The 26411-nt window shown below is 39.3% G+C and overlaps 1 protein-coding gene across 2 annotated transcripts; it reads right to left on the minus strand.

Annotated features, from left to right (window-relative positions):
• Positions 1–6850: 6850 nt before the first annotated feature.
• Positions 6851–26014, minus strand: mrasa (muscle RAS oncogene homolog a). 2 transcript variants are annotated; one of them, XM_030757822.1, is made up of 6 exons: positions 25860–26014; positions 14316–14578; positions 13569–13722; positions 11950–12049; positions 11511–11590; positions 6851–9796 (listed from the first exon to the last, which is right to left on the minus strand). In XM_030757822.1, exons 2-6 carry the CDS (start codon positions 14506–14508, stop codon positions 9697–9699), a joined length of 627 nt encoding a protein of 208 aa, XP_030613682.1. In that variant the 5' UTR covers positions 14509–14578; positions 25860–26014; the 3' UTR covers positions 6851–9696. The 2 variants fall into 2 exon arrangements, with proteins under 2 accessions (XP_030613682.1, XP_030613683.1); XM_030757823.1 differs by lacking the exon at positions 14316–14578.
• Positions 26015–26411: the final 397 nt, after the last annotated feature.

The following is a 26411-nucleotide window of genomic DNA, read 5'->3' on the forward strand; positions in this document are numbered from 1 at the left end:
TAACAATTGCAATAAAAGCAGCAGGAAAACTTTTCTACAAGGCTCTCTGTCTCAGCTGCCTGCTGGGATTCTCTGTCAAGTGCTTATTGATGCATTTATTTATTCATTAATGCACAACAATAAGATAAAATAGAGTTGACTCAGGTGACAGTTTTAGGTCTCTCATTTCCACAGTGGCAGGAAGTGATTCCTTTTTGGGGGTTTTTTCAGCATCAGCCAGTCACAAACTGTAAAGTGAATTTTACACTTTAAGCAGGGATCCCACTTTGCGTAACACCAAAATAAAGTGGTATCCCTACTTACACATTCAAAAAAATATAAATGAACTCATGTCAGGAATAATGTTTTTAAAAACATCACTATTAATCATTTTCTGTTTAACAACTTTAGCTCTAGTTTTCCAAATGTGAGTTATGCACACGATTAACCAGAATAAACATCTTTTACCATCCATCAGCTTTTCTTTACATAAACCACACATTACAGCGCTTTCCACCTTATTGCCGCACTCTGGGACTTTCTCACCTCTCTGCCTCTGTAACTACGCCTCGACAGAAAATTACTGCAATCCATCCCGGTTACCTCTTAGATCTGCCATTTAAAACTGTGAGGCTCTGTGTAATCATTCTAATCAAGCTGATATTAGATGCCACATAATGAGAGTCAAACATAAAGGAACAAACTGACGAGTCACAATTTTCTTGATGTCAAAGCAGGTTTTTCACACCTTTGACACAGCCCATATTCCCTGATGCATATCACAAGAAAGGTTAACACTTTTCTTGAAATTGCAGTTTGTTTATTTATATAAATAAATAAATGATGGCAGCAGAAACAGATAATATTTTAAGTTTATATGGCAAACTTACAAATTGCTTTCTTTTAGGTCTGTTTTTGGTCTCTAACAATGGAGGTGGGAAATATCTGGGTCTGTCGTAACTACATATGTGGCTCAGTATGGAGATGGAAAATTTAATTAATTAAAGCCAACTTTTCATACATTGGATCAAAAAAAAAATCCTCTTGCTCACACAGGAGATAGAAATAGAGCGAGCTACAGGCAAGCATAAAAAATACAGGGGAGCCAGGAGGAGTTTTTGGCTAATTTCATTAAGAAATGAGTTCCCCTGAAAATATCTACTGGTACTAGTGTAAGTAGTACACTAGTGTACTTCTTACTAGAGGCCCCATCTCTCTTTCCTCCATAGTGCTAAAAAAAAAAAAAAAAAATCAAGCACCTATTTTCTTATTTTGATCAATAATATTCTTGCTCACATTCTTATTCACAGTACTCTGATTTAGTATTTCACAGAAATCCCTCCTTGGTTCCTAGATTGCCTGAATGAATATATATCTGTGCAGATTTTTAAGACAATATATCAGACAGATGATGAGATGTTTCAGTTAAACCAAAGCAGAGGACCCTCCGTTAGGCCATGACACAACCGTGGCAGTAAAAATGGGAATCTTTGACTGTGGATATGAAGGTCAATACTTCCACTCGGTGGTGATTACAATCGATACAGAGATAAGATTAAAGACAAACTGAATGCTTAATTTGGGGGATTAATTATTAACCTACAGAATTTATTCAAAAATAGATTTAGTTATCAGTGCCTTTCTGATGTTGCCGTGTTATTTTCTAAAAAATATTCCATAAAAAATAACCAGAAATCGGCATATTTTGCAAGTGTAATCAATAACAACAGTCACAAGCCCCGTGTCTTATTTAGCATTTTAAACTCTGTTCTTAACCCTCCACAATCCAGCTGCTTGGAAGCTTCTGATGAAAAGTGTGAAGCTTTTCTAAACTTTTTCATTGACAAGATTTTGACTATCAGAGCACGTATTTCACCCCCTTCCTATGACCCTTCCATTGTCACCACTCCACCTGCAGTTTTTAGTCATTTTGAACCTGTGTCTCTTTCATATCTGCAGAAAATTGTTACACAAATTAAATCAGGCTCTCCTAATGATATTCTCTCCCCTCGGTTTTTTAAAGAGGTTTGGGACACTATTGGACCTTATATTCAAAGGCTTATAAACAGCAGTCTGACCTTGGGTGAAGTACCGGTATCCTTTAAACAGGCAGTGGTACAGCCTTTACTGAAACGACCTGGCCTGGATGCTTCTTTGTTATCCAATTTTAGACCGATTTCAAAGCTTCCTGTTGTGTCAAAAATCTTGGAAAAAGTAGTGGCCTCACAGTTGCAATCTTTCTTAAATACTCACACTATTTTTGAAACATTTCAGTCAGGATTTAAAGCATTTCATAGCACAGAATCTGCACTCTTGAGAGTTTTTAATGATATTTTAATAACTGCTGACTCAGAAGACTCAGTCATACTTGTGCTTCTAGATCTAACAGCGGCTTTTGACACAGTAGCTCATGATATTTTAATTTCTCGCCTAAAACATTACGTTGGCATTAGGGATACTGCCCTGGAGTGGTTCAAATCTTATCTGACTGACAGAAGTTTCTCAGTTGCTGTCGGTAAATTTTGTTCATCATCTGCTGCTCTGTCATGTGGTGTTCCCCAATGTTCCATCCTTGGGCCCCTTCTTTTTAGCATTTATTTACTTCCCCTTGGCTCCATTATCAGAAAACATAAGGTGTCATTTCATTTTTATGCAGATGATTGTCAGATCTACTTACCACTCAAGCGTAAAGACCCTAACTCTTTTAGACCTTTGTTAGAATGTCTTAAAGATATCAGAGCGTGGCTGGCTCTGAACTTCTTGGATTGTAATGATAAGAAAACAGAGGTCATTATAATTGGGCCAAGTGGCCCAGGTGTTCCTCCATCTGACCTGGGTCCGCTTACATCCTGTGTAAAAACAGTTGTGACCAATCTTGGGGTAAAACTCGATACAGCTTTTAAAATGGACAAACAGATAAATGCAGTGGTGAGAAATGGCTTTTTTCAGCTGAGACAGCTTTCCAAAATTAAGTCTCTTATATCTTTTCGAGACTTAGAGAGGGTTTTACATGCTTTTGTGACCACCCGTCTTGATTATTGTAATGCACTTTATGTTGGTATTGACCAGGCTTCACTGTCGCGCTTACAAATGGTCCAAAATGCTGCTGCTCGTCTATTGACAGGGACACGTAAATGCGAGCACATCACCCCTGTTCTTGCTTCTCTACACTGGCTGCCTGTCTATTTTAGAATTTATTTTAAAATTTTATTGTTTGCTTTTAAAGTCTTAAGTGGCGTGGCCCCCACATACCTAACAGACCTCTTACACACATACACCCCACAAAGGTCCCTCAGGTCGGCTGACCAGCTACTTCTTACTGTCCCCAAGTCGAGACTGAAACACCGAGGTGACCGAGCTTTTTCTGTGGTGGCGCCTAAACTATGGAATGGGTTGCCTCTCTATGTTAGGCTGGCCCCAACACTAGAGGTCTTTAAATCTCGATTAAAAACACATCTTTTCTCTGAGGCATTTCAAAATAATAGTCTCTAGTTAGTATTGAGTCATTTTGGAAACTGTTTTTTTCTTTTAAGTACTCCTTTTATGGTTTATCCTTTTAAATTATTATTATTATTTTATGTGTTTTTTTTTTTGTTTTTTGTTTTTTGTGCTGTATTGTATTGCTGTCTTTTATCTGGAAAGTGCGTTGTTCAACTTTGTTGTCTTTTAAAGCGCTCTATAAATAAAGTTGGATTGGATTGGATTGGATAAGAAGAGCACAACAACCAGAAAACTGATCATAGCATATGTGGTCCTGTTACTCTAAACCAATCATTTGGCTGAGTTGCTTAAGTTTATGTGGTTTATCTGGACAGGTCGTCCTATGACAGCTGGGATAGGCTCCAGCTCCCCTGTGACCCTGGATTGGATAAATGGAAGAAAATGGATAGATGGATGCTTATGTAATACACATGTTCAATATATATTATGATTTATTTTAAAGCATGCAATAATATTTTCTTGGACAACAATATTGAAATTCCCTGGAACAAATATGCCGCACACAGAAGGTCCTTGCTGGGGTTGAAATCACTGAGCCACCATGCTGCAGCTAACAATCCGTGGTTGCAAGGCTTCAGGCTTCATTGAAGCGACTTTTTAAAATTCTTCCTCTTAAAAAAAAAATATTCATCTGGGCAATTTATACTTCCCCCAAATGTTGAATATTCTCTCAAACTGCTTTATGGTAGATTCTCCATGCAGCTGCACCCCAGTGGGGCATCTCAATGCACCTTTGAGAAGGCCATGAAGAAGAGCTCTTAGTTTAATGAACTAAGAGCTCAGGAGGGCAGGGTTATCTTCATAAGTGGCTCTGCCACATATTCAGCCCAGCTGTGTAAAAAGAGTTCTGAGAGCTGAATCTCTTTTCCTCCAGGTTTGCTAGTCCGTGCTGTGGTTTACATGGGCATCACTGCCAAAGCTAAATCTCAAAAGGAATGCGATGAAACTAAGGAAAGTCCCCAAGGAAATGTTTGAGCTCACTCCTTCTATTTATCAACATTTCTTCTTTTGATCATTTGCCTGCACCAACCTTGACTCTGGGGGGGGGTCCACCTTACTGCCACCCTCTGGGACTTTCTCACCTCTCTGCCTCTGTAGCTACTATAACTGGAAATTACTGCAATCCATCCCTTAAAGTTACCTTTTACATCTGCCATCTGAAATTGTGAGTCTCTGTATTCAATCATTCTAATCGGGTTCTTATTAGATGCCACATAGTGAGAGTTAAACATAAAGGAACACCATGAAAAGTCACAAATTACTAGAGGTCAATGCAGCTGTGGTAACCTTTTTTGCACCTTTGACACACAGTAGATCAGCGCTTTAGCACACAAATATTTGAATGAATAGCTGCTGAATCTGGCTTTCAGCTTCAGTCATGCTATATGTGTTTACTCACTTAAAGGTTAGTATTTACAGCACATATTTATTTTTACATTTCAAATAGTTTTCCCTCTCCTTTAGAACATCTTAGCATCAATACAGACTCAATCCATTTAACAACGCATGCACTTTAGTACAGAGGCACAGCCTACTCCATGTCCTTAAAATCCTACAAAACCAAGATGAAGATCCTTTGAAATGCTGCTGAAAGGAAGGCCAGACTCATTGTAGCAATCAATGAGTGTACTGTTGCACTTAGTGATGAGGTTCTGCTCTTAGAAATGCAACTCAAGGAAATCCAGCTGAAACAAGCTTGCAGATGGGGGAGTGCAATTAAGACAGGTAACAGGTACGCAGTGTGTTCTATGGTGAAAATGAGCGAAGAGACGTGTCTCATATCTAATTAGCTGATCACTTAGCAGCAGAATCTCAGTGTATTTGGGTCTGCAGACATCAAGATGAACTGCTGAAGTTCAAACTGAGCATCAGAATGTGAAAGAAAGATGATATAAGTGACTTTGATCATGGTATGGTTATTGTCCCCATCTGAGTATTTCAGAAAATGCTCATCTACTGGGATTTTCTAATGCATGCATCTCAGGGGGTTTACAGAGAATGGTCTGAAAGAGATAAAATATTCAGTGAGCTGCAGTTTTCTTGGTGAAAATACCTTCTTGATGTCAGAGGAGAACGGCCAGAGTGCTACAAGCTGACAGGAAGGCAACAGTAACTCAAATAACCACTCGTTACAACCAAGGTGTGCAGAAGATGAGCTACAGCAGCAAAGACCACACCGGATGAAACCATGTGCAGCGTGGTGCAGGGAATATTTTCTTGTATCCCCCACAAGAAAATAATTTGACATTTAAACAATGCTTAGCATTTCCCTCACCCAGTATTAGCAAGGTGTACCTAATAAAGTGTCTGCTGTGTAGAACTAGGGCATTCCTTAAGCGGTTTTAAGAGCAGTGACATGATAGATACTTTATTGATCCTGCAAGGGAAATTCTGTTGGAGGGAATAAGCTTGTGCAGGCCCCTGACTTACAAAATAATAATGTAGTCTTTACTACACTAATGCAAGGCTCTGTTTGTGTGGACACTGGGTTTGTTCCTCTCATTAACATGTATTCAGTAGTTGAAATGGGCATTTTCCCATTTCCATATAAATGACTTGTGTATTTTCCAGCAATTTTTTTTTCCTGGAAGACTATTTTAATTCTGAATTATCTTTTTTTTTTTTTGGTGGATCCTTGAAGTAATCTCTTTTAGGTTTGCTTTTGCAAACGTACTTGGCAAAGCTTTTGGTGCCATGGCGATGACAGATGATAAACACAGTAAAGCACTGACCCCTAGTGGTAACATACTCAAATAGCCCTAAAGTCTGAAATCAGGGCAGAATGTGCTCATTTTTCTGCTTTATTCATTCAATTGTGGAAAATGCTTTTTTTTTTGTTCCCTGATTACTTGACTCAATAACACTGTAAAACCCATCTTTTTCTGCCTCCCCATGTTCAAGAAATCTAATGTAAGCAATATGATTCACCGAAGGGTAGAAATTTAAATAAAAAAAAAAAAACCCTTTGACAGCTCTCTTTCCCCATAACTGACACTGAGCACCTCTCCTTACCAATTTAACTGTGTAGGAACAGGAACAAATGATTTACATGCAGGACTTGTTCTGTGCGCCAACCTGCCTAAATTCCCCCCGAGGGACTGAAAATCAATGAGGCAAAAATGAAGCCTTCAGCGTTTTCATAGTTGAGCTCAATGGAGCTTGACATCTCTGAAGATTAATGAGGGGAACTTCTGCTGAGCAAGCAAGATGACTCTGGAAACGTGAGGAGCAGTGTTCACATGTCCAACATGTCCGCTGAACTCGACTGATCACAGCTCTGACCACGGGACGTTCAGGAGAGAATACTGCACAGCTACAATTCACCCCCCACGCACCACCACAAAAAAAAAAAAAAAAAAGGCAGCCAGTGTAAAAAACACAATACTGTTGTTTTTAATTGAAATATAATCGACCCCTGAGGCTAGATAAAAAGGCCACAGTTAGTTTGTGCCTCGTCTAGCTCCTCAGTCTGACACAGCCAGTTAGAACACAACAGACCTGCCAAAAAACACATTACACAACTTGTGTGACCGCCCCCCCCCCTCCTTTTTTGTAATCAAAATTTTAAAGTCTCCACATTCCTTCACTTACAAAGTTTCAGGATGTACAAAACTGAAATCATTTAAATAATTCTATTAAAAAAAAAAAAAAAGGGGGGGGGGTGCAGTTTGTGCCATTTCAGGATTTCTCAGCCAGTTTGAAAAGCAGCTCATTTTAAGCACGAGTCTCACCAGAAACTGAAATTTCTTACATGACTCTCATAAATGACTGCTTTTACTCAGCGTGACCCTTGTGTGATTCACTTGTGAGGCTATCCACTTCAGCCCCAGTAACACGGAGGCTCTTATGCTTTTTCAGCTCAGGACTAAACACGTTTTTCATCTTGGTCGAAAACATACGGAGACTCAGATGTAAAGAATTTCCCAAGATAACCTAAAAAAAGAATAAAGTTAAAAAGAAAAACAGTGGGGAACTTTTTTTTTTTTTTTTTGTTGGTTTTTTTGTCCAGGTCTGGGACACACTGAGGTAACAGACAGTAATAAATTACTTAGTTGCTTATAAAACACGCAAGAATCATATCAGTAATACAAAATGGTATCAAACATACATGATGCAACGTTTTCAAACACATTCGGCTATTTTTCCTTCTTTTTTTCTGCCACGATTCAGAGTCTGTTGCTTCATTGTTCAGCGATCAGGACTTTAATAACTGAGTCCTGCTCTGGAAACTCTCTGAAACGTCCCTTTAACAGCAGATGTCGATCAGCACTGTCAAAATTGTATTCCTTCTTTTGCAGAGGTTGATTTCCACTTCCATGCTGAGGTGAGTTTGTAAGTCATTTGATAAATGAGATTTTCCGCACGCAACCTTAAATTCAAAACCAAGTAATGCACAACTTCTTTTTAATACCTTTTTGAATGATTAAATCCCAACCTAATTTATTCTATTACAACCACCACAAAGGCAACAGGCATACACGGGGTTACAACACTAATCAGCTGTTTGCTAGCTTTGTTTCTCCATCTTACATTCAAACGTTGGCGCCGTGCTCCTTGTTTCGATTACCAAGTCGGAAAGAAAAACTACATGCCAATAGGAAAGTGAGAAATCGCATTAAAAGTGCAAAACATTTATTCCTTCTTTCAAGAGTCAGTATTCATCCAGACAGGAAAGTGTCAACTGAAACTTTAGTGCGTTAACAGTACAAGCCATTTCGTAGGTTATTAAATTGTATATTCCCATCCACCTCACGGCTACAAACACAGATACACTGAATGTGTTGTTGCTTCGAGTGTGCAGTTTTCCTACATCTAAACTAACATGGCTTTCAGCCCTGGGAGCATCGCGCTGCTTTGTAATGCTGACATGCTCCCAGGGCCACAGTTTTATTCCCCTACACCGATTCATCTTATGACAGCGACCTGAATTCTGCGGTGCAGTCTGAAAAGCCTCGACTGAAATAAAGTGACATCACATTGTTTTGGTTAGTGGCCAGTGCAAATCATCCCTTATCTATTCTATTTCTTTAAGATTTTCATAGAGATCCTCTGTAAAATAGCACTGAATGTGTTTACATTGCCACTTATAAGTTGTTTTTTAATATCAAATATAATTGTATTTTTCCATAATATTTTGGATATAAAAACATGGGAGGGAAAAAAAAGTATACTGGAACAGCTGTTCATACAGTACTCATAACAGATTGCACTCAGTACACCACTGACAACTGAAGAGGCAACCGAACCAATAGTAACCATTTGCAAATACTTAAAAAGGACAAAAAAGTGGCTCCTGTGTGCTGTCTGTTTGCATGTGGGAAAATAATCCTTTATAAGAGCGTCTGTAAACAAGGCCATTAAAAGATCAGTGCTGCCACACTGACATAATCTTGCACACTGACCAATCTTATTATTCTCCTTTATAATCATAATCCTGAAACACTTGATTATGGCCATAGCATTCATCGGACAACAGATATGACACATTTTCTCGTCTCACTTCACAGTTCCTTCACTTGCCCTCCCGCCCTCTCCAAACTGACATGTCAAAACATGACCACAAGGTGCACGCTCACTATACTCACTGTCCACTTAACAACACTACACAACACCTACTGTCACCACTCTCAAATTCATCCACTATCTTCTAATGACGTCCCCTCTATAGAGCGAGAACACAGAAATCCAAAGGCGGCCTATCCGGTCATCACAGCGGAGTTTTCCCCACTAGAAGTGAAGGTGTGTCGGGATTGATTGTTGGGAGCTCGTAAAACACCGGTTTTTCCTTCCCTTGCTCAAGATGACAGAAGTTCATAGTCCCAGGTGATTTTGACCGCCATCTTTTCTGGATAGTTTGTTGTCTTGTGCCACATTTGATAGTAAATTCATAACTTACACTCACAGTTAGAGGACTGTTTTTCAGGGAGTACAGATGGGGAGTGGTTCTCAAAAATAACCTTTAAAAAAAGGACCATAAAGTGAGGAGGGAGGGTGTAGCACTCATTCCAAGGCATTGTGAAGGGCTGAGGGGACATCAGTTTAATTTTTCAGATTTATTTCTTCCCTCTGGATCCATCACGTCATTCCTCAACCAACCCCAATCCCTTTTGTGCTCCAGTAGTTTGACCACTGCTGGGGACTTCCCTGACATCCAAAGGTTTGTTGGTGTGCGCGTGTGTGTGTGTGTGTGATGGATGACAACGATGACGAGGTTGGTCACAATATGGCGCAGTGGAACCTGTGGGAAGCCGTGGAACGCTCTGCTCTCCATTTCATCTTCTTTTTCTTCTTCTGGTTTCTCTCTGGGACTTGTTGTCTGCAGGCAATCAAAAAAAAAAAGTAAAAAAAAAACTTTAAAGCAGAAATATCTATACTATATAATTATCTGATAATAAACGGTTATTTGTAACGTCAACTCTGGTGGTAAAGGAATAACTAAACATAAAGCTTATTTGCTTTCCTGCCAAAGCTTGACTAAAGAGAAATATTCCATTAATGTCTATGAGACATGAAACTACAGCCAGCAGCTGGATAGCTTATCTTAGCACAAAGACTGAACACACAGTAGATCACTAACAATTTGTGTCAAAATTAGTATGTTTGTCCCTCTGCACTCATTAATTTGTAAAATCCCTTTAGCCACTTGAGCATGTCCAAGATGGCTGCCATTTCCAGCTTAGGAAGTCACTATTTTACCACAAAATTTCAACCACAAGATCAGTGTCAGAAGTTTCACCCTTGATTTCTGTTTTGAGTATTTGGGGGAGTCAAAGTCACAGTTTAAAAAACTTCTCAGGTGTCTAGAAAAAAAAAATCTCAGTCCACTGCCAGACGTAGAACCCACCAATCTTATGTGCTACCGCTTAAAGACTTTAAAGTTACCATTTTATTAGTGCTCTGGGCAGGTTGTGGTGATACAAAAACCGGTCATTCAATTGTTATTCAGTTAAACTACCTTGATGACTGGATGTCTACAGTATGACCACAGGAGGGCAGTGTTGACTCATCATGCTTTGAGCATACTGTTAAAAAAGTGTTTCCTCATGAGTCAGCTACAGAGCTGGCAAGTGCACAATGAGAGCTTTCCACAACTCTCGTACTCATTTTTTTGTTTTTAAAACTGGGTGAGAGAACACACTGATCTACTGCTGTGTAATGACTATGAATCCTAGACACCATGAGTGTGATTACTTGTTGCTCATTGGGGTTTTCAGCTAGACTTACAAACAGGACGTGACCACATAGAAAACATGTACATAAACCAAATTCTTCTGAAATTACATGGGTCAAGACAGGAAGTGGCTCTGGGTTCCCCCCCCACTCTTCCTAAAAAACACTTTCAGTCCAGCATTGCACTGCATTGCATCACTTTTTCATTTAACACAGAACATTATGACCAGTTGCTGTATTTTATTGTTGCTTGATGGGGGATTTCAACTACTCAACAATTTTTGGGTCTCCTTTCTCATGCTGTTTGTTTCATTATATACCAAATGTTTTAACAGGCGACTGCAGACAGGCCAATTTAACACCCGGGCTCCTTTAATTTAGAGCTATGTTGTGATGTTTGAAGAATGTGGCTTGGTATCATCTTGCTGAAAAAAGGACCGCCGCTCAAAAAGAAGCTGTCTGGATCGCAGCATACTTTGATCCAAAACCCATTTACTAAGTTTAGAATTAACAGCACCTTCACAGATGTGCAGATTACCCATGGCACTCAAACTAATACACACCCCACACCATCATAAATACTGCCTTTGGAACTGAGTGCTGATAAACCTGATGGCTCCTTCCCTCTTTTATCGTGAAGATTTTGTAAAAGAACTCTGCATATGTGGATGTAATGCATTCACAGTTATTACAGTGATTTTCAAAAGTGTTTCCTATCTAATGTAGTAATTTCCATTACAGAACTGCATCTATTTTTAATAAAGTACTGCCTTTCACGTAACTTCACTTAAAGTGAATCTATATCACAATATTATTTCAAAGATCTCAAGGTCTTTAAAATAAAGTAAATTAGAGGTTACCTTATAACACGAACCAGTTCATGAAAGGCTTTGTCCACATTCATTGGGGGATCCTTGGCACTAGTTTCAATATAAGTTATCTGAGGAAGCAAGAAGAAATATGCCAAAGTGAAATATGAACCGTCAGTCAGGTGTTGAAAGTTATAGTAATGTATAGTTCAGGCCTGTAATGTTCTGAAAGGACAAGGATCCATGGTCTCATTTTACAATCAAGAATGCTGTAAAAAGCATGTTTAAATATAGGCTGAGAGATAGCAGTTAGAAATAGCTTTGGTACTTATATCTAATATGCCATGTGCTCTCCATTTATTCTATCCACTTGCTTTCTTAAATCAGTAGTCTTTTCTACCACTACACATTGTCTGAGTGAAATAACCATGCTGTCTGTAAGGAGGCAATAGGTCAGGGACAAGTGCTTAACGAAATGCTCACTACTTACATTATGTTTTGCAGCCATCTCCTGCCCCTGGTCAGTTGTGACTTTTCTCAGGTGGACCAAGTCCACTTTGTTTGCAACCAGCACCATGGGGAAGGCCTCCCTGAGACAATAAGGACACACAGACCCAAGATGCCGCTGTATTACTGAATATTTTACAGTTTGTTACAGTCTTCTGATGTCTAAACACTATTTGAGTCAGATCAGGATATGAGTAATTCTCACTTGTGTTGAAATGCACTTAAAAAAGGCCATGTTTAATTTAGAAGAATCAGCTACAGTTGAGCGCCACCAAATATCAACACACTCCAACTTGCTCAGTTCTAGTGTTTTCTGTTTCTTGCATCTCAGACTCAGTTTTGTCTGTCAGTCACAGTCAGGGAACTGACGCTTCTCCTCTTTCTCAACTGAGAACAGATTTCAGTTTTGGAAACAACTCTGAAGTTCTGTCAAGTGTGTTAGGAAGAGCGATGAAAGGGAGAGACGTTCATTTTTAACCACCCTCATCCCAAATCACAGGTAACGGTACCTCTTAGCACAGACTGAGTCAGTGAATTCAAACTGCCAGAGGAAGAAGTTTGGTCTTTAATAAATGTGATGAACTACTTCCTCTTTTGGCAAAATTTGACTTGCTATTTTTAACATAGAGCACGCAGGCTTTCAGTTGAAAATTTGGTGCTTTCCGTGACTACACATATAGCTTTTGTAAATGGACCTATTCAACTGTGTACCCTTTGTGACAATAATGGCAGAGGACAGATAAAGATATGCAAGAAAGCATGTGTGCTTTAAATGGGAAGGGGAACCTAAACAGATGGTATATATGACATCTGGGGGGGGGGGGGGGGGGGGGGGGGGGGGGGGCTGGAATTTATTTCTGAACATTTCAGTTCTTCATCTCTGTCTGAACCTAGCATGACTCCTGCATATTATTTTCTTTGCAATAACCCTGAATACATATAACATGCCTCCACTGATTTTCTCACAGTCCAATGATAATCTTGGTGCTTGCGGTTTCAAGCGTTTCCCATGATTAGTTTCCAAATACTTTTTAAGCTTGCTTGGCACCATGTTAGCATTAACCATCCTCTCCTGACTGAGGACTTCTGACACCCCCGAGTCCAGCTGAAGCCAAAAAACAGGTTCAGTCACCACCATACTAGAAAGTGTCCACACAGAGGACTCTAACACTGTATGGATAAATGAATGCCTATGACATACTGATACAATAAATTAATCATGCATTAATCTCTTTCTGCACAGAGATATATTGCAATAATAATGTATGGTTGACAAAATGCCAAGGTTCAGCTGTACTTGCTTCACGGCACACCACTGCTCTTGCATATATAGTACTATGCAAAGTCTTTATCCAAACTTCATTTATTTATATTTTGCATCCAAGGAGCCAGGCTTTCTTGTTAGAATTGTACAATCCCTGTTTTCCGTGTATGCTTTCACATGTTTCAATAATTCGCTGCATGCAAAACAAAGAAACGAGGAGTGGCTTTTAAGCAGTGCTGCAGGCAAGAAAAATTCTTGTCATCCAAGTGTGTTCTCTTGGAAGAAATACAGGTGATTTTTATGTCACTATACTGCTCTGCTGAGCTGTTGCCTTCTACCTGTCTTTGACCCGTAGTATGAGTTGATGGAATCGGTCAACATGTTCAAAGCTGGCCTTGTCCGTCACAGAGAAGACAATCAGGAAGCCGTCTCCCGTCCTCATGTACTGCTCCCTCATTGCACTGAACTCCTCCTGACCAGCTGTGTCCAATACTGTGTACACACACGGACACAAAATACATTAATACACACATTTGTTTAGTGTCCCTCATTCTAACATCGCTGCACTTTCACAGCCCTCAAAGAAAGTCACTCACATTTAAGTGAGTCTATGGTTCACTGTCCTTTCCTTGAGTGCCACCTTCAAGCCTTGACACTTTAGTAACAGCTGCATCAAAAAGTGACATTTTCTCTTGGTAAAGGTCATAAATGTTCGTAGTTCATAAAACACTCAACATATTCAAAAGAACCATAGAACTGCTTTTACTGTGTTTTCAGATATTTAACATTTTTTCAGTATAAATTAAGTAATTATAGGGGAAAAAATACAATGATGGAATTATACACTATTTCTCTCACATGCAAAAAAAAAAAACCACAGCTGATGTTTTCCATGAAGCTCAGTGTAGACAACTACCAGAGGATTGTAATTAGAGGCTAAAAAAACAACAAATGTTAACCGATGGCACAATGATGGATATGTTGTCTTAACTGAAACACAAAAAGGGGGGGAGAGGGGGAACAAAAGAAAAATGAAAAAAAAAAAAAAGATTTGTGAGGTTCATTTGACATGAGTTTCTACTCACCATCCAGTATTGCCCACTGTCCATCTATTTCAGTGTGTTTAAGATACGAGTCCTCAATTGTGGGATCATAGTCTGGCACGAAGATCTTCTGGAAAAACTGGATTGTGAGGGCACTCTTCCCAACACCCCCATCCCCCACCACCACCAGCTTGTATGTTGGCAGGTTATCACTTGGCACAGCGCTGGTTGCCATGGCTACCTCGACAGTGGCAATAAAGGTAGGAAGCAGGATAGCAGGTGGCCGATGAGACACACCTGGCTGGCTGAAATGTAGGACCAAGTGAGGGAGACAAGGGATTGACAACAAAGAAGGGAGGAAGGGAGAGAGAACAGAGGCAGAGAGGTGTTAAGATTTTTTTTTCCCCCCTCCAGCTGGTTTTACATCACCATGGAGACAACAGCACAGCCACAAGATGTAGATCAAAGCAGAAAGATGGAGGAAATACAAAGATGGGAAAACTAGAACAAGAGAGGCCAAAAGGCAGAGTTCAGTACAGCTCAGGGTGGATTATTTTCATAGCTGAGTAACAGGGACTTAGTCCCTAAGCTGCACCCACCAGAGAAAGACAACAAGCTAAACAGCGAGTGTTCGCGGTTTGAAAACGAGGCCAAAGAGTGGCTGAGTTTTTGTTTCTTCCATTTGTATCATGGCGTCAACATTTAGCAGTCGTTACAGAAACAGACATTAATTTCAGACTGGCCAGAAATGCATTTAAACCAAGGTTTATAACCTCTGTTTAAATGCAGGTTATAAACCATTTTTAACCCCACTTTGTGTAATTTCTAACAAAGAGGGTGATAAACACACTGCCCCGCGTAAGATCTCATGCTGACTGCAATATGTTCTTTCTAAAAACTCTGACTACATAAGATCTTTTTTTTTTTTTAAGTTTTATTAATAAACAATTAACATTTCTCTCTCGTGCGCTCTCAGTCAAAAATCTTGGAAGAAAATGTTTTGGATTGGGAGACAGCCTTTTTTGTAAAAATAAAAATCAACTGAAAATGAACTGAGTCTGAAAATGAGTCTATTCCACTTTACCATGTATTACATGTCTGTAGCGCTGCAGTTACACCTCCAAAATGACATGTGGCAACGAGGTTACTGTGGCACTCTGTACAGCTTCTTGCAGAGTTGGGGCCATAGATTATATACAACATGGGCACTTATATACAGGTTATGGTTGGAGCCAGTAAATGTTTAACAAGAGTAACTTCATTTGAATTTCTGCAAAGGGAAAAAGGGAAAAGACAAGGAAACTAGATACAGCCACAAGCCCTTTAACATGCTACATTTTGTAGCATGGCCGAACTATCCTTGCATAAATCAGTCTGCATCTCAGTGACAGATAGCTTTCTGGAGGAGCTGCACAGAATCATGATACATCCGACCAGCTGAAAACCAGTCAACTGAGGTCATCAGCTGCTCGGTCTAATTACAAACCATGAGATAACTGCAGATCATTGTAGCAAACTGCTAAAAGTATAGGCAATATAGGCATTAAGAGCATAGTTTTTCCAGTACTTGAGTAGCTTCGGTACACTTAGTGTTGGAGCTTTCATATCTACGGTGTAATCTGCTGAGATTGAACTTCTGGAACAATTAACAGTGTAGCATTTTAACTCCACGACTCAAACTTTAACTGCCTTGTTCTTCTTTATTTCAGACAGACTTCACTTTCATTTCTTTCTTCCACCCTACTTCAGTTACATTGAATCTGTCTTAAATACTCTTTAATGCCAAGCAGGGATTTTTCTGCTGACAGATTTAACGCGACTGCCTTATTTGACACATTTGTGCATTTTCCTCTTATTTTTGAAAATTTGATAAATAAAAATGTCTATTATACTTCAGCAAGTGAAATCCTAATTTAAAAAATAATTTAAAAAAAAGTCTTCATGACAACACTGAGAATGAAGGGGATTTTCCTTTGTGGGCAGCTGAAACCACTATACAGGGAAAACCTTGCCAAGCAAAATGCGCCTGTTTCAAATTAAGAGCTTTCCTCTAAAATGAAAAAGTTATCACCTTTTTGCTACTGCACAAAATGGTCTACCATTATGCTGCCTTTAGGACATTTTTTGTAAGCTGTCACATTTTAAACCTAAGTGACTAACGTTTCCGCATGTGGCTCAGAAGTCAAACTCAAATTAATGACATCTTTTCACTTTGGCCCAAAACAACCACAAACCCACAGTAAAATATGATTGCTCACAGGTTTTCAACTGCAGTTTGTAATTACTTTTTGAAAAAACAAAAACAAACCTCTTTCCACAACAAAGGGGTTTAACAGAAAAACTTTTCTCTTTGCAAGTGATATAAATGCTCAATATATCAGAAATAATTCAGAGGCATTCTGCACTTAAACCTCACTTGAACTGCTTGTTCACTACTCAGACTCTGTCATAAACAGAATATAGTAACATCATATGGTTCAAATCAGGCAATGCCTTATTGTTGGAGCTTTAATATCCATCATGCAATCTCAGACTGTCGTGACACAAAGTTCGGACCGCAGCTGGTCTCAAAGCTTCCAGAGCTACAAGAAGAATGAGTCACAAGAGGAGAGCGGGAAAGCCGGTGAGAGAAATCGGAAATAGGCCCGAAGCAGAGGAAGCAGGGGCATATGAGGACAAAGTTGACAGAAAAGTTACAGTGTGGTGTTGAGTCACTACACAGACACAGCTAGTTTAGTTTGCTTCCTGTTTTTGGCCCATATTTTGACATTTCTCCTGATATTCGATGCAGATTACTTTTGCTCCAAACATACAATTAAAACAAATAAATAATAATCTGAGAGCAGTCACCTGGTCACACCACACTTCCTATATGTAATTAGATCTTAACAGGCTAGTACCAACTTTGTCATATTATTCACAAACACCCAAATTATGGCCATAATCAACCCAAATGGGGTACTGTGTCCTGTCCCTCACCTTTAGTTAGTCTAACCAATAGTCACTGTGGGCTTGCAGATTTGTGTTTAGTAAAGTTATGAGTTGGAGTTAATAAGCATTCTCTAAAGCAAATTTCATCACAGGCTCTACAGTTCACTCTTGCAACTGTTGGTGTTAAAGTAAAAGTGTCTAATAAAACCCTAATAAAAAGTCTGCATAAATTTAACCTGCATGGGAGGCAAACCAGGAAAAGACTTTTGCTGTCCAGAAAGACCATTAGAGCAAAACTACCATTTGACAGTGAATATACATTTTTAAACTCAGTTCTGTGTTAATTATCTGTTTTTAATATTTGTTTTTATGTAACTCTGTATATTGCTGCTTGTCTTGGCCTGGACTCCCTTTGTAAAAGAGATTTTAAATCTCAATGGGATCTTCCTGGTAAAATAAAACTTAAATAAAAAATAAAACAAATACAATCAAAGACCAGGCCTTTTATGACAGACAACTAAGAGATGGCTGTTTTACAGTAATTACAGCTTCCTACCAACTGTGAAGCATGGTGATGGAAAATGCTATTGTTCTGGGTTGTTTTGCTGCCTCTGGGCAGCTCACAATCATTAAATCAACTATTAATTCTTCATATCAGAAAGCACTTGAGGAAAATTTGAGTCCATGTGTACCAAAGATGAAGTTGAACTGTAAGTAGACCTTGCAACAGGCTAATGATCCTAAGCACACTGGCAAATCTGCAGTGGAATGGGAAAATGGGGGTTTTCAAATGACCAAGTCAGGAAAAAAAGGCCTAGATATGAATGTGAAACAGGTAGTACATGCAAGAAAATCCCCAGAGATCTTGAAACTTAGACTTTTTTGCCACAGAAAAATGCATTGGAATGCATATAAAGTCAAAAGTTTGGACAGTGTTCAAACTTTTGACTTGTACTGTACTTACTTTTTCACATAAATATTATGAGTTTGATGGCTGAGAGTGCCACAAAAAAAGAAAAATCATAGAACCCTTAAAATTATTTGAAGGGCTCTAGTTGTCTCAATAGCATTCCAGTCTATTTCATATTGACTAGAAATGAAAACAGCTACTATTGAATGTCAGGAAAAAGGAAACATTTTAATAGTAAGATTAGGTTATGAAATTTGCAGCAAAACACGTAAAACCATCTAAATATATAAAAGTAAAAAAAAAACAAAAAAAAAAAAAACAAGCTGTTTCACGTTACAATGAAAACTGTAAATTTATAGACTTAATTAAACTGCAGTAAGAGATAAAAGCAGAGGGAAAAAAAAAAAAACACACACACACACATTCACTTACTAGCTTTAACACCCCTACCACCCACACACCCATTCCTCCTTCATTGTGCAGGAAACAGCTGTCAGCTGGCTGAAGTCCATCCTTTCCTGCCCACTACAATGGAGGGAAGGAAGATGTTTCCTTCCTTTGCAAACCCAGCCAGCCAAGCCAGTCAGGTTAAGCAAAGAATTTGAGCCAAATTCCTGATATTTTTTTGTTTGTTTGTTTGTTTGTTTTTTTTAATATTTTGTAATTTAGATGTCTGGCTGTAACAAAGCCACTAAAAAGGTGTCTATTCCATAATACCATTTTAGAAGTCATGGTCCAAGTCTGATTTTCAGGACTGAAGAAAAGCAAGTATCCTTGAGAAGCACTCTGAAACCACAGCACACACCAGCTGTGGTTTTTACACTAGGCATACATGTGGTCGCCTAGATGATGTCAAGTTAGCTCTAAAACTCATCGGGTGCATCAGGATTTCCCTCTTAGCCTTTTTAGTGAGGAGACCACCGAACATGATTTAGCACTAGCACAAAAGAGAGTTAACTTGTGGATCTTCGTCCAATTTTTAGACAGTAACTAGGCAACTGTAGGGAAAAAAAAAACAATTATTGGACTGGCTGCAATTCATTTTAGCATTTTTTTGAAAATGCCTTTGAGAGAACAATGCCATCGTTGCGATGCTGTTAAAAGTTCAGATGTTGCCAACGTCGCCAAACTTGTGTATTTTTCCCACCAGCTAGCTTGCTGGTTGAGTTGCTGCTATTGTGACAATCCTATGACCATCCATTAACCAAATGCTTCTTTAAAATGAGTCTGCAAAGCTGCAGGGCAGAAGGAGGACTATGGTGGCCAGTTTGAGTTCAGGATGAGAGGTTCACTCAAAAGGCAGCTGATTATACTGCCCAGTTATTTATTTCCCACAAAAACCTTGCAGGGAAAGTTACCTGAACTGTTACAAAGCGAGAACATAAAAATTGCACTCACACGCACACATGTGCACATAGCTCTTTGAGAAATGTTGCCTGTTGTGTCTGTATCATTGCGATAGGGAGGAAGCTGTCATGGTTTATCACCCTAAAAAAGAAAACCTAGAAGGCAAATTGCTGTGTTTTTTTTTTTCTAACTCTGACCCAAACTCAGTTTACAGATACATCACATTTTCTGTGATCATTTTTAGAAAACAGGTATCTAAGACTTTAATACAGGGGTAATACAGGGGGTGGGCAATTAATTTTCCCAAAGGGCCACATGAAAAAGTGGGACTGTTCAGCATATTGGTGCGGCCCTTCCTAACAGTCCCAGCTTCTCGTGGCCCCTTGGGAAAATTAATTACCACCCCTGCTTTAATAGAGGTTTTCAAAATAGTACACAGCTTTAATTTCTGACTTCTAAAGGTATTGTCTCAAAGATTAATTTTAAGTCCTCAAAACTATGTGAGTCATGTACTGGAAAGTACACAAGTGTGTGATTTCAGTAAGTACCTGGAGACATCAAGAGGAGCACTCACTCATGTCTTCACTCTAAGAGCCAGTCTCAACAGCTATGACTAACTGAAAAATGTGTTTTTCACCTCATCTCTCACACACTCTGTAAATCTGCAATACATCTGCTTACACTAACATATTACTCTGCTGGTGTGTGTATTTACAAATAAAATGAGTGAAGCTGGTGTGTTTTGGGCCTTATAATTTGCCTTTGCATAAAGCCTCTCTGGGCTCTTGAGATGTGGCTAGTTGCTGTTGGGAAAGGGATCAAGGGATTTCCCTCTTCACGTGGGAACAAAGCAGCACCATAACTCACAGAAGGAACACAGCCATGTACGCCCCGGTCTGTACTGTAGCCGTGTATCAACACTCATCGGTCATTCAGAGGTGTTAAGACATAGTTCACCAAGTTGAAGATAACGTGACAAATTCCAGACACATTCCACCTTTAACATTTTTCCTGTCCATTTCCTTCTTTTAAAATGGATCAATTTTGAAAATTAAGAAAAGTTTTTGTTTTTAATTACACTTATGTTAATTAAAAACTGTTTTCCTATGTGTTGAAACCCTATTGTGTTGAAACCCTAAAAAAAAGAGGAACAAGGTTTAAACAAGAAGTGAAAACAATAATTCACCATTATTAGTAGGGTTAGGTTAACTGGTGATTCTAAACTGTCCATAGGTGTGAACCTGAGTATGAATGGGTGTCTGGCTCTGTGTTAGTCCTGTGTTAACCCTGGTAACCTGTCCAGGGTGTACCCCACCTCTCGTCCTACTGCAACTGGGATAGGCTCCAGCACGCCTTGCCACCATGAATTAGATAAGCGGAAAATAGTGGATGGATGGAGGACAATACTAGGGAGAAATAATCAACAAACCTTGCTGATTTGTGAAAAAGGAATGCCGAGAGAAAAACCTCAGCACCTCATTCAATTCCAATGAAAATATCTGCTGAGAAATATCTTCAATTGAGTGAAATCTAGTGCCTAACCAATGTTATCTGCCAATATTAGCTATTTGCCAATCTACTGGTAACACAGCAAAAAAAACTTAATTAAAAAGTAAAGAGATGGAAGAAACACCCTTCAGTCATGTTATGAATAACACATATTTGGTCAACCACAAACACCAGCTAGTGTGAGCAGAGCAGAAACAAGTATATTAAAAACGACACATAGCAAATGTTAAGGAAATCTGTTCCTGTTCCAGAAAAAAAAACATTGGTCAATATTCGGGATATCAGTTGGCCTTAAAAATCTTATATTGTTTGGGCTCTAATGAAGATGGTTGTTTAAGTGAAATTATTATTTAAAAACACCAGAACCAAATATGTAACAGTTTTACTGAAGTTAGCTTAAACTGCAAAGGCTCCTTACTGAGAATCCAACTACTTTTAACAAGAAATTACATTGTTTGCATTCTATATTAATCAGTCTGCTTAAGATTAAAGCACTGCAGATGTCTCACCCATTGTTTGAACTTCAGCATGGGATTGAAGCCATTGTGTATAATTTAATAAACTTCAACTAATTATGATGTAATTGTAATTAATGTACCACATCGATCTAATAATGCCCAGTGACCCAGTGGAGTTGAGGTTTACAGTGTTAATCCTTACCATTACCTGTCTGAGGATTCTAACATTACCGCTAAGCCACAGTCCAATGACAAGTTTTGGGCTAACTGGCTTAGAATAAATCCACAACTTGAGCTTATAATGGTCAAATTAACTGCCTGATTTGTAAAATATATGGTGCAGAGGTAACAGATGACAGAAAGTACAGAGCAGCCAAGAAAATGAAAGAAAAGAGACCCACAAAAAAAACAAAAAAAAAAAGAAAAGAAAAAATTACAGCCATGTTATAACTATATACACTGGGCATGCACATGCTACCCCCAAAAATAAAAAAAATAACAGCACTGGAAAAAACAGGAGACTTATTTGCTTGGACCAACACAAATTGGTCTTGGTTGACTTGAAATGTAAAATCTGAGTATGATGATCTTGTGGTGACAGAAAACAGACTGGGAGTTGTTGTAGTATAGGGCTTTTCTAGAAAAGGGTCATGTAAGGGGTGTGGAGATGCTGGGAAGGATACGTAGTGACTGGCACAGTCCAGTCAGGAAGCATATGACTAATAGTTTTCAGAAGATTTAGTCTCTGCCCATTCACACAAAAAAAAAACAAAAAAAAACACCAAGCTTGGTTTTCAAGCTAGAACTGACTCAGCAGTACCTCAAAAATGCTGGACTAGCACAGACACAGCAAAAGTCACATTTTAAAATACAAAACCATAACGTGTAGCCTCAGTGTGGAGTAAGATGTTATCCGTGAGCTACTGTCTTATTGCACAGCTGAGAAGTGTTTCAAAGTAATGATCATTTAAGCAGCAGCAGATAATTATACTTCATATTCAGATGCCTTTAAACACATTTTGGCAGTTGGTATTGTACTGTATGTCTCTAATAGGAACACATCGATTAAAGTCTCCTGCCTTCATCACATGTGCTCCAATAACACTTCACACTCAGATCTTCAACACTCCATGGCTGAGAGGACAAAGTGCGAACAGTTTACTAAATGACTAATCACATGATTGCAGGTCACAACCACTTAGCAGTCTCAAGTGCATTGTTGGTGACCCCATTTAAGCATAAAATGCTTTGATGTTCTAATGAATCATCCATAGACAACAGATGATGTACAGCAAAGATTTCTTATGAAAAATCCATTAATTTCAAGACATTTCAAGATGTCTTGTATAGATGTCCATATATATATATATATATATATATATATATGAATGGGTAGGTATATGGAAACTTTTGACTGGTACTGTATGTATGTACACACACTCACTTATGAAATATGTACTTATGAAACTGGGTGTTTTCACCATTACCGTTTTTGATTTTGAAATCATCCAAGGAAGGGTTTTAAAAAATATAAAAAATTTAAAAAACCTGGGGACACTTCACTGGGGACCTGTGGTAACCTATGAGGCCGAAAAGTTCCTCTAATGGCCACTCCAAAGGCAAGCATCTCCTTCAAAGTAAAACTGAGATATGAACTGAAATGTGGCCCATAAACCGAGGTAGGAACTAAACTGTTGTTTGGGAAGAGTTGTTACATCCCTGAGTGTTTTCACTGTCACGATCTTGGGGTTTTGACTGTGAAACTGTACACTCATTGACTAAAGACTTACGACTGGCAAGATGTTAACTAATAAACACACCCTGGATAATCCTTTCAGACTCCAATTCCAAAAGTATTTTTGCAACCAAACAAGTAGCCTCCTGCTGGCCATTACCATTAAACAGGCCGCAGGTTTAAGGCACTTCCGCCCTTTTGTCACTTTTCATACCCATAAGACACATCCATCTATAAGAACAAAACACAGAATCTGCAGTTGGGTGACCAAATCAAGGCAAAATTACTAAAACTTTCTGTGTGGCGTTTGCATGGGTTTTCTCCGGCTACTCCAGTTTCCTCCCACGGTCCAAAGACATGCAGTTAGTGGGGTTAAGTTAACTGGTGATTCTAAATTGGCCATAGGTGTGAATGTGAGTGCGAATGATTGTCTGTCTCTCTGTGTTGGCCCTGCAACAGGCTGGTGACCTGTACTGAGTGTACCCTGCTTTTTGCCCTATTACAGCTAAAATAGGCTCCAGCCCACCCGGGACCCTAAACAGGATAAGCAGAAGAGAAAGGATGGATGTCTGGTAATCTTTGGGTTTCAGTCGGAGATGTTTCCATAAATCAGCACCTATCTTTCTTGCAAGATTCAGATATTGTGAATAACATCCATCCAGCCTCTACAAGCAGAAAAAAAAGTCTAACTTTCCAAAAGGCTTCACTCACTTCCAAGTTGTTGCTTAAATCCATTGACGCAGGGTGCTCATATAAGTATCTGGATCTATGGCTACATGAAAATCTTTTCTTTAATGTACATATAGACAGTCTCATTAGGAAACTGAAAGGGAAGTTTGGCTTTCATGTCAGACATAAGTCTTGCTTTACATTTTTGGAGAAGCTACTTTTCTGCTTGTGATTGATTACGGTGATACTGTAAATGTACACCACATCCTCAGTTTTACAGAGTCTTGACCTGGTGCTTCTTTATGACAGAACTGAATATTTTATCCTTAAAAATGTAATCTTTAAACTTCCCGTTTACCTCTAATCATCTCTGTCTCAGCTCCAAAAGCTACTCTCCTCTAAATGGTTACTTTTTAACACACCTTCGGTTGTTGGACTTGGACTAATTTGCAGAAACATCTAAACATTTAAAAGGTATCATAAAAGATCAGGGGAAGGCAGCATGTGGCTGTTTTTCCTGAGAGGTCAGTAGTGTGTAATTATGTTGTATTTACATTGCACTTGTTGCATTTTTAACACTTTGCATGGCTACTACCTGGAAAAAGAAATCAAATAAAACAACGTGTTGAGCATAGTGCAAGCATATGTGCAGAAAACAGCCTGTATGTCATCTGGAATGACATCAGTGACAATGTTTATTGTCTGGTCACATAAGAGCACTTTTGAGCATGCTAGCTACAGAAGGTATAGTTGCTCTCAGAGAGATTTGCTGTCCAAGTGACTCTTTACCTTGCATTGATAACTTGTCCCAGTAAATGACACCCTCAAGCACAAGTTTGTCCTGACATTTTTTTTTTTTTTTTTTTTTTTTTTGTGATTTGGTGGTTTTGGTTTGGCTTTCTAACTAAAGTGACCAGTTTTGCCTCTGCGAAGACATTATCCTCATTTTGACTTCCAATCTTGGCCTTTGGGTACTTTCTGTGCAGTTGCAACCATAATCCCAAGGCATAAATAGACTTGCATCAAGACACACCAATTGGAAGCCACTGCTATCCCAAATCAAAAACGTGGGACATTGTCTCAGTATGAGAGACATGGGGACAAGGGATATGAATGCCGTGCAGTCCCACATAAAGTTAGATCCCCGGTCACCCTAGTCTGCAGTCATCTGAATGTAATTTACGTAGCTGAAATGTTGCAATGAAGCTTTAGCAAACTGTTCAACAGCACTGAAAAGTCAGCAAACCATGCTGCACTGTAAACAACATGACCACAACCACCAGCAGCAGCAACAGGAGCAGCAGCAGGGTTTGGCCTTTCTCTTAAGTTCTGATGAGAAGATAAAGAGCTGTCTGTCTCCAGACAGCCAAATGAACTGATGATTTCACTTTGCTATTAATAGTGATTAGCGTGTGTGTGTGTGTTTCTGAGAGCGTTTCTGCAGGCTGACTGGTGCTTCTGAATGATCTCATCCTATGATTTGATGTATGAAGAATCTCTCTGTTCTCCCTGTCCAGCGGTTAAATCTGCACACGATTTCTGCCTCACAGCCGGACACCACAGTGCGTGCGTGTATATGTGCGTGTGCGCACAGCTGCTGAAAAATAAAGAAATAGAGCGCAAGAGACGACCCAAAGACCGTGTTTATGACTCTTCCCCACTGGAAATTTCTGACACACAGAGGCAAGGCCTGTCTGAGTGTGAGAAAGAGACAGCCGCCGTGGAAAGCCGACAGTACCCGCCCCTGAATAACGGCTTTCGGCTGCTTCATCTTTCTTTTTAAGTTTGCACCGGAAAAAAATGAAAATTCCGCAAATGAGATACAGTCGGTCATATCCTCATTTACAACAAGCTAATCTCCCCTGCCCGTCTGCCGCGCTGTCATTACTCGAAGTAATCTGTTGACTGTTAGCTAGGCTACAGTAAGTTGCTGGGTTTTACATTATCGGTGGATTTCGCCTGCGCCCTGCGGGAATACAGATGCCCGCATTCACGACCTCTCGCGCCTCAGCGGGAAAACCACTCACCTATACGAGCTTCTCTACGGCGAAAGCAAAGACGCGTCCTCACACCGACATGTTCCTCCTCATCCTCTTTCTCGACTTCAAACCACCGCCGCCCTTTCGCCACAGAGCGGAGTGAGCTGCCCACATCTGCGAAACAATACGTCGCGTAGCTAATCTTTGTATTGCAACAGCTGATGCTAAAAATAGATGCGCCCCAAAGGGGTTTTTTGTTGTTGTTATTAAGTGGTGAAATAACTTAATATTGTTTTTCAGTGTAATATTATATGTGTGTTTATGAGTATTTTAAAAAGTAACTCCGCTGTCTTTTTTCAGGATGTATTTCTGACGGTGTATGTAGAAAAATCACGAGGTAGTACGGAGTACCCCCTTTTTTTTTACTGAAATGGACTGCTCCCTTGCTCGGCGGACTTGTTTAAAGGGATAGTTCTGTCAAACTGGCCGTTTCTAATTTAGGAGAAGTCAAATGGATTAATTAGGGGAGTGAGGAGTGCTGTTGAAGCTTGTTTGAGATTATTGGGGGTGTTAATTCACTTATGTAGGTCTACTGTACGG

The sequence above is a fragment of the Archocentrus centrarchus genome, chromosome 21 (genome assembly GCF_007364275.1).
Source record: "Archocentrus centrarchus isolate MPI-CPG fArcCen1 chromosome 21, fArcCen1, whole genome shotgun sequence".
Lineage (NCBI taxonomy): Eukaryota > Metazoa > Chordata > Actinopteri > Cichliformes > Cichlidae > Archocentrus > Archocentrus centrarchus.

What these genes read in the sequence shown, in the direction of transcription:
- mrasa (XM_030757822.1), bottom strand. Translation starts at nt 14,508, where the DNA reads ATGGCAACCAGCGCTGTGCCAAGTGATAACCTGCCAACATACAAGCTG. An exon ending in AGATGGCTGCAAAACATAAT is followed by an intron (nt 11,591 to 11,949) that starts GTAAGTAGTGAG and finishes TTGCTTCCTCAG; the next exon opens with ATAACTTATATTGAAACTAG. An exon ending in GAACTGGTTCGTGTTATAAG is followed by an intron (nt 9,797 to 11,510) that starts GTAACCTCTAAT and finishes GATTGCCTGCAG; the next exon opens with ACAACAAGTCCCAGAGAGAA.